At 53.1% G+C, this 8,556-nt stretch overlaps 1 protein-coding gene across 2 annotated transcripts in view; it reads right to left on the bottom strand.

Moving 5' to 3' along the window:
- Positions 1-223: 223 nt before the first annotated feature.
- The window catches only part of LBH (LBH regulator of WNT signaling pathway), a 29,675-nt gene continuing 21,342 nt past the window's right edge, over positions 224-8,556 (bottom strand). For both annotated transcript variants that reach the window (XM_071208755.1, XM_004451973.5), the window contains one exon: positions 224-3,175. In XM_071208755.1, coding sequence (XP_071064856.1) covers positions 2,987-3,175 — 189 coding nt within the window. In that variant the 3' untranslated portion in view covers positions 224-2,986. The remainder of the gene's footprint in view (positions 3,176-8,556) is intronic.

Below are 8,556 nucleotides of genomic sequence, written 5' to 3'. Positions count from 1 at the left end.
ATACGTACATATTTACACACACACTCCTCTATCTCCTTCTGGTTCGGTTTCTTTGGAAACCTTGACTGTTACAGGTGGCCTCTCCCGGGGGCCAGCGGGTGAGCTATGTAAGGAAACTCATTCAGGACTGACTCACTCAACTCCACCTGCTGCGAGAGTTACACCTTGCTCCGTGCTCACTTGGTTCTGATGGAATGGGAGAAAGAAGGAAACCAGTCCAGAGTGGAAAGCATTTTCAAACTTTATTTACAACTGTCACAGTGACAAAAAGTAGTTTGGAAAAAAAAAAAATGCTAGTTTCTCCCTGAGCCTCAAAAAAGAACAGATAGAAGTTACAGGAGGTTCATCTTACAACAGGCATTTTGACTGAAATACTAGGATTTTTCTTTCAATACGATCAGTTAGAAATACACACAAATTACATTTAAGAGAGAGAGAGAAGAGGCAGACAGGAGCTCAGCCACTTGCCCAAGGGCTGCTGGGTACCCCACCCCACAGGCTAAACCGCTGAGGGTCCCAACTTCAGCTGCCAGCCCCTGGCCTGCTCCCACTCCAAATGGGCATACAAAGTGGTCTAAGGACTGGCGAGAATAACGAACCATGAACATACACACACGCAAAGCAGATTTGTTAAGCAATTTGCAAGCACGTTCCCATCACAAGGCAAGACTGGGACAGATGATACAGGGTGGTGGGCAAGATACTGAAACAAGGATTTTAAAAGGCAGAACCCCAGCCACAAGAGGTGGCGAGGGACGAGAACACTGCGAGGGAAGGACAGGAGGACAAAAGGCTCTTCACAGCCAAACCAGAACGCAAGGGAGGGAGACGCCCTCGCAGGGCAAGCCGCAGGCCTCTCCCCCTGCAGCAGGAGCTGAGAGAAGTTATTGCCATCAGTGTGTGTGACACAAGCAGACAACACAGAAGGGCAGAAGGGAATGAGTCAGCTTCCCAGAGCCAAATCCCACCAACAAGTCAGAAGCATGCCTTGTCCTCCCTGCCCCAATGAAGCCACAATGGCCTTGTGTTCAATGCACTTCACACACGAGTCCAACCCCAGGGTCACCCCGGACTGATGAAGAGCTGAGGGGTCCCGGCAAGAGCCTTGGCTGGCCGGGTCTAGCCGAGGCAGGCCCTGTGGGCCTCCTCTTGGTTACATGCTCCGGCCCCAGAAGAGATGGCTGGAGGAGCCTGCCTGCACCCTGCAGCCCTAGGTGGCAGTTCTTAACTGGACAGGGAGTTCTGAGTCCCAAGGTTCTCTTTCTCAGACAACTAGGGCCCTTCAGGGGACAGGCAGGAGGCGGGGAGGGACAAGGGCCACAATTAAGGGAAGGAGCCCGGCGTGCTCCCTCACCAAGCCTTCCCCCGGCCACCTGCACCAAAAACAACTGGGGGAGAGGTCAGGGATTTCACAACACACATTCGCTTCAAACTTGCTCCCCAAGTTGCTGCACAAAGCCTCGTCATCCCCACCCAATAATTCCCAAGTTTACCAGCTGGCGGGTCCAGCATCAGACCTCACCTTCCCAGGCAGAAACAAAACGCTCCTCTGCTCCCTATCCAGCTCCCAAAGCAAACAGGCCGAGGGGCCACACTGGGGGAGCGCTGCTGCTGCCCAGGCCAGCTGGGCTGGGGCCGGGAGGGAGGTGTAAGGGGAAGGCAGGCTGCACCTAGGAGGGCTGGGAGGTGTAAGGTGGAGGAAGGGTGCACCTGGGGACTGGGGAGGTGTAAGGAGAAGGAAGGGCGCACCTGGGGGCTGGGGAGGTATAAGGAGAAGGAAGGGTGCACCTGGAGGCAGGGAAGTGTAAGGAGGAGGAAGGGTGCACCTGGGAGCTGGGGAGGTGTAAGGAGAAGGAAGGGCGCACCTGGGGGCTGGGGAGGTGTGAGGAGAAGGAAGGGCACACCTGGGGGCTGGGGAGGTGTGAGGAGAAGGAAGGGTGCACCTGGGAGCTGGGGCGGTGTGAGGAGAAGGAAGGGCGCACCTGGGGGCTGGGGAGGTGTAAGGAGGAGGAAGGGTGCCCCTGGGAGCTGGGGAGGTCTATGGAGAAGGCAGGGCACACCTGGGAGGGCCAGCCCTCATTGTCCGAGCTCAGACTATGAGCATAGCAGTGTGGGTAGGGGTAGCAGTCCAGGGAAGGGCCTGTCGTACCCAGGTGTCCACCTTGAGGCCGCCAGCAAGTGCAGGAACTGCTCAGGCCACTGCCAGGAAGGTTAGGAAGCCAAAAGGGATAAATCAGGGGAGAGCAGCTCAAAAGCACTGCCTCTCAGAAACCCTTGCCTTACCTGGGGCAGGTGACCCCTACCACAACTGGGAGCAGAGAAGCAGTGAAGGCACAGGATACATCTTTTCCTTTCCCTCACATCACCTCCAGCTGGCTTTGCAAATAGCCAGTTTCTACTGCTCTACTTTCCCCTCCTCCCACAATAGACCAACGCACCTGCAAGAAAAGCGAAGGGTGAGGGGTGGGTGAAACCGGAGAGAGATGAAAACTTTGTTTTCAGATGCCCCAGCAGCCAGAGCGAAGGCTCACTGAGTACTTCCTGGCTGCACAGTTCTCCACTCAATGTTTTCTTAAATCATGTATTTTCTCATTCTTGATGTGTTTGTTTTCTTCCCCCAAATGTTCCGCCGGCTTTGCACACTGCCCCGCCCCCATGCCCGCTGGAATCTCACCAGCTTCTAGCCGGCCTGAGTTCAGATAGTCATCTCAGAATCAGCGCGCCTGGCGGGCCCCACCCCTGCGCTCAGCAGCTTCCTTTCTCAGGAGGCCTTGCGAACTGTCGGAGGGCTCCGCTGCTCAACGTTTCAAAAAAGAGAAAAGGAAAGGAAAGAAAACCAACTCCGTGATCTGCAGGTGCAAAACGGAAGCCATCATTTGACATTTTCAGAACGATTGTGGCTCCACTCTTCCTCCGTCGTGATGGGAAAAAACACAGTTCAGGTACAGACGTCACCTGCCATGAGCCCGAGGCACCTGCGGTGGCTCTACTGCTCCTTGTTTTCTTTCGCTGTGTCTTCACAGTTTTCTTGCTCATCCTCCTGGACCAGGAACTCCTCGGGGGGCCACCGGAGCTCCCCGCTCTCCACCTCCCCCTCCGTGGGTTCCACCACGATAGAGGGCAGGCGGTCCTTGAGTTTGCAGCAGCGGTCAAAGTCGGACGGGTCAGGGAAGATCTGAAATGCAGGCATTGGGAAGGGAGCACTGGTCACACACCCATTCGGCAAGAGAAATCCGCCCCCTCCACTTCACACCCACCTGGAGTACTGAGCCCCACACTGGGGTCTGTGCCCGGCCCTCCCTGTCCTGAAGGGCATGGGGCGGGGCGGAGCGCACTCTAGGGCCATGCAGGGAACCATCCTCAGCCAGGCTCTGCTTCCAGCCCTCCAGTGGAAAGTTTGGGGGGCAGGGGTTCTTACCCTTTTTTGCTCCACAGACCCCGTACGAAGTCCACACTATATTATGTATTATTTAATAAATAGAGCACACCCATACCAACACATCCCCACAAGAATAATTTTTTTTTAACTTAAATTGAAGCTCCCCTTAAGAACCTCTAGTCTAAAAGGTCGCTCTGTTTTTACTTTTTTTGTATTTTTTTCTGACAAAAGAATTTAAAAGTCATGTCAGCCACAGTAAGTTATGCCTTTATTTGCAGCAAGCATTTTACTCCAGTGGCCCAAAGCACACAAAAGGTACCATAACATTAAACACCTTTCAGAATAATCATTGGCTTCTAGTACGCACCTGGTCCCAGGTGCTTTAACTATGTAACTTTGACCTGACAGAGCCAGGCTGAAAAATCGGTATTGCTAACGTGGTCCTGCAGAACCTCAGGCTTGGAGAGGAATGAGATTCAAACCCTAATCCTCCAGTGGATGGGACCTGGTCCTATAGCAGCTGTAAAATCCAAGTCAAATCAGGACTGAGGGCACGGCCCCCAGGCACAGCAAGCTGGGAACGAAGCCCACAGCTCCTTTCCCACCTCTGAACAACTCCTGGCTCCCTGACAGCTCTACCCCTCAAAGATGGTTTCCTTTCCCAGAGTCCCATCAGTCAGGCTGCATTTTCTATGCCTACTGTGTGCCCTGCCCAGGGCTGGCGGAAACCCAAAGCTAGGCTATACAATCAAGGGTCAAGTTGAATTCTGCAGATTCCCTTTGCACACACTGCTGCAGGGGCACAGCTGCCCTGATGCTTCACCCAGGGTGTATAGTCCATCCAGTGGGCGGCTGTGCCCTCCCCATCCACAGCATGCAGGCGACTGCTGGGAGCCCCGAGAGGAGCTGCCTGGGACGCAGGGGCCCACAGAATCACAGATGCCGAGAGCCACGCCCTCCAGCCCATCTCTCCCAATCGCTCTATTTGACAGAGGAGGAAACCAAGGCCCAGAGGGCTCAGGAGGCTTGCTGAAGGGCACACAGCTGGTTAAAGGCCAAAAAAGGAAGGCAAAAGCTGGAGTGGGTGCAGACCCACTTTGGAAGAGGGCCGGAGACCCACTGGGCAGAGCGCAGCAGACAGGTGTTCTCTGTTCCCAGGAGGGGGAGGAAATGCTCTCCAATGGACGGGGGCCTTTTGACCTTCCGTGGTGGGAGGAGGGTGCTCAGTCTTCCTGCCCCCCAACCCCAGCCACTACCGTCCTGGCCAAGTCATGCTCAGTGAAGCCGCCTCAGTCCCTCCAGATGAGTGATTATTAGCCATTTATCCAATAAAGGCCCATTGCTGGGGATTAAGCCTTAAGCCAGCTGCACAACCTGCCATCATTAAAGACTTAACAAGGCTCATAAAAAGTACCTAATGGCAGCCTGGAAAAAAACAAGTCAGGGAGGAGCTAGGCTAGAGTGGGTCAAAGTTTAGCGTGGAGAAGCTGAGCCCCACTCCCAGCTTCTGAAGGGCCGCAGCACCGGGAGGTGGGGGAGCCACACCTCGCCACTCTGGCAACCTCGCGATTCTGCTTGCCCTTTGACCCCACTGGGCACAGAGATCTGTGTGGACAGTGGGGGAAGAGGTCAAGTGCCCTCACATGGAGCTGGAGCCCCTCCCTGGGGATGAGATCATAGGGATGCCAAGCACAAGTTTTGGGGGCAAGCGAGGGGAACCCCAATGAGTAGAAAGCATGCCATAGCTCACAATGCTCTTCTGGGACGCTGAGGATCACTGAGTTAGGATTCGAACCCAGAACTGCTATTCCCATCCCGAGCCTTTTGAAAAATGGAAGAGGATGCCACTGGGTCAACATGCCCATTTCGCCAACGGAAAACTAACCAGGGTGGGTATGTGAGACTCTGAGCCTGGACTGGCCACCCCCGCTGTGGGTCAGGCTGCAGGATGGCCATCTGGGTGACCAGGTCCAGAGGATGAGCTTCCCAGCTCGCCCCACACAGTTGTTCTAAACCTTCCCGTCCCAAGGCAGAGCTGTGACATTGAGGGAGAACCAGACATCTGGCCCGCTCAGCCCCTGGGCCATGTGCCTTTACCCTCTGACCGTGCACATCAAGTCCTAGGACGTGACTGTGACACCCCATCTGGGGGAGGTGGCTACCGGGCTCTGATTAGGATACAGGGCAAAGATGAGTGAAGGGGACAAAAGCAGGACGAGGCCGGCAGAAGGGTGGCGAGGACAAGGGGATGGGGATTTCGTCTCAAGCAGGCCTAGGTCTTCAGCTGAAGGATGATATGCCAGCACATCTGCCAAGCAGAATCTCAACCTGCACAATAACCCCATGAGGCAGGTAGTGGCATTATACCGATTTTGCAGTCGAGGACGCACAGAGTAGGCAAGTGACTTGTCCGAGGTCATACGGCTAGAATGGGGCTAAACCGGGATCCCAATCCAGACTGATCAGAGTTCAAAGGAGTTATTCATTTGGTAACAAATTGGGCCAAGCCACAGAACGCAGATGCTGATTATGTCCTGGATATCACTAATGGAATGCCAAAATACCCTCTCAAAACCCTGAGCCTCGGTTTTCCCTTTCAGAAATGAAGTCATCTTCTAGTCTTACTAGATAGGTATAAACTCTTGGCAAATACAAAGGTGGTAAAATGCTTTGATGACAAGTTACATTAAAATGGCAATGTCTCTTTTTTTTGGGCGATGTCTCTGGGGCAATTTCAACAGCGCTATAGGAAGTTTCCAACCTCCAAGCAAGAAGCAGTAATACTAACATAGGAATTAAAATCATTCCAAACCAAGTCTTTTATACCAGGAGCTACACAATTCAGTCTTTAAAATCCTTGGGGTAGTCTGAGCACTGAACTTCTGATACTGCCTCACTGCCAGAGAACTTTGCTCCCTGAATTGTTCAAAGCAGGCACCATTAAAAAAAAAAAAAAAAAAAAAAGCTACAAAGCCTGTTAACTGTATTTGAGAAAAAATTCACTATAAAAATGTAACCGTCCCATCAGAGATTTCATTTTATTATCAGATTATACCAATATATGCCTCTGAAAACTGCAGCTCTCTTCAAAAACAAACACCCCAGCTTCTTGTTTCCTTATAGACAGACAGAAAGCTGTGCGAAGTGGTGCTGAGTATTCTGCCAGCACAATCTTATCTCCGACAGCTGCTTAAGAGGCTGACCCCAAAGGAGGTCAAGATTTTTCCACTAAGTCATGCTTTTTAATCATCTAAGCAGCAGAAAAATGAGAGGTTGCAACTGCAGTTGGATGGGATGGGGAAGGCAGTGGAAAAAAGGACTCAAGTCAGACTTGCCGAGCACATGACAGGTAGGGCTGGGGCGGCATGCCAGCCTGGCATGCTTTCTGCCTGCGGGACCGGCAAAGAATAAAGAGCTGCCCCAGTTCTAAAAAGAACCTGCTTTTGGTTAAACCGCTTACCCAAAGTGGCCCTTCTCTCTGGATTGGGAAAAGGCAAAAAATCCTTTTCCCTTCCTTCTGCAGCATCTGGTCGTCTCCAAGAGGACCAGAAAGGAAGATGGAGGCTGGGAGAGGCATTTCCCACCCTCGCCCTAAGGGCACATCTAGAAGCATCCATCCCCAGATGTGACTCCCTTCCCTCCACCTTCCCTCCCTCTGCCAACACTAGACCCAGGCTCCAGTGCCAATGGCTTGGATGAAACCACGGCTGCCCAAGTTCCAGCGGAGTGGGGTCTTGAAGCTCACACATTGAGCGTGCTCCACCAACTAGGAATCGCAAGCATTCAAACCTGGGAAGAGTGAATTTCACAGGGGACCCTCTTCAGAGGTACCTATCACCAGGCCCCAATGTTTCAAGACTCAAACGGATTCCCTTGAAAGATGGAGGGAGCTGTAGGGCCTTTTGGAAGAAACGGTCGGTGAGATGGAGCTTGGATGCCAATTTCTGGCTGCGTAGGTCAACACAGTCCAGTAGAACTTTCTGTGATGATGCAAATATTCTCTGCGCTAACCCAGTAGCCACTAGCCACACATGGCTTCTGAACTTGGAACATGGCTAAAATGTGAAATTTGTATTAACATTTAAAATCTATCTAATACATAGGATATAAATAAAAGTAAACAATATAAATGGCCGCCTGTGGCTAGCGGCTACCGCACTGGACAGTGCAGGGATATACAGCTAACCATGTGCACAGCAAAAGCAGGACTGTCAAGGAGAACTCAGGATGTCTGGTTGATTGACCAACATGTGAGGCCTCAGGGCAGAGGATTCTGGGTTAGAGGGTGAGTGAATGAAGTCAAAGGATGAGTCTCGAGTGGAAATGTTGTTGGCCGGCTCCTGTTTCACCCGTGGAGGGGAACTGAGAAAGGCAGTACCAGGGCTCCCAAGGCCCCACATTTGGGAGCCTAGCTCTCAACTGACTGCCTCCAGGCCAGGTGACCTAAACCTGGCTGCCTCTGGCACAGGCACAGGAGACGCTTGGCACCCAGCACGGAAAATGTGAGTGATTCTGGCTGGAGCTGCCCTCCCGTGCGTGGGTGCATCCCTCGGCCATCATCCCTGACAAACAACCCGAGCTGACCACAAAGCGGGCAGAGGGCTCGGCCGAGAGCGGGGACGCCAAGCGGGAAAGTGGACACCGGCAGGTGGAGGAGATGAAAGGTGGTTAACTGGACACAAAGGGCTAACTTTCAGCTCTGCAAGCTGAGCCCTCAGGGCTCGGACAGCCTGCTCCACTTTGCTGGGGTGGACCTGGGGAAGGAGGCGTTCCGTGGTGGGGCAGCGAGACGAGGTTGGGCAGGGGGCCTGAGACAAAACCAGGCTGGCTCCCAGGGGCACCGAGAGGGATCTGCGCTCAGTGCACAAAACCACACAGGGAGCCTCTCCCCTCTCTAGTTCCAGAAAGAAAAAAGGCAGCCTCAATCCTGCTATGGAAAACCTCCACCCCTGCAGGCAGACCAGGCGTTGGCCTTGCCCCCACCTCTTATCTCTGTGATAGCCTCACCACACCTTTGGTCAAGTCATTCCAACTTCTCTGACCTTCAGGTACCTGTCTTTAAGGCTCCCTGCAATGATTCCATGATGCCTGACAACACTCAAATTGGGGCCTACTCTCGCCTCTCCCCTCCTCCCTCACCTATAAATTCGGGATAATGCAAATTTCAATCTCCCAAG

Source organism: Dasypus novemcinctus, chromosome 17 (assembly GCF_030445035.2).
Source record: "Dasypus novemcinctus isolate mDasNov1 chromosome 17, mDasNov1.1.hap2, whole genome shotgun sequence".
NCBI lineage: Eukaryota > Metazoa > Chordata > Mammalia > Cingulata > Dasypodidae > Dasypus > Dasypus novemcinctus.
Note: the sequence above shows the minus strand (reverse complement) of the source record. Positions and strands in the feature narration are given on the sequence as shown.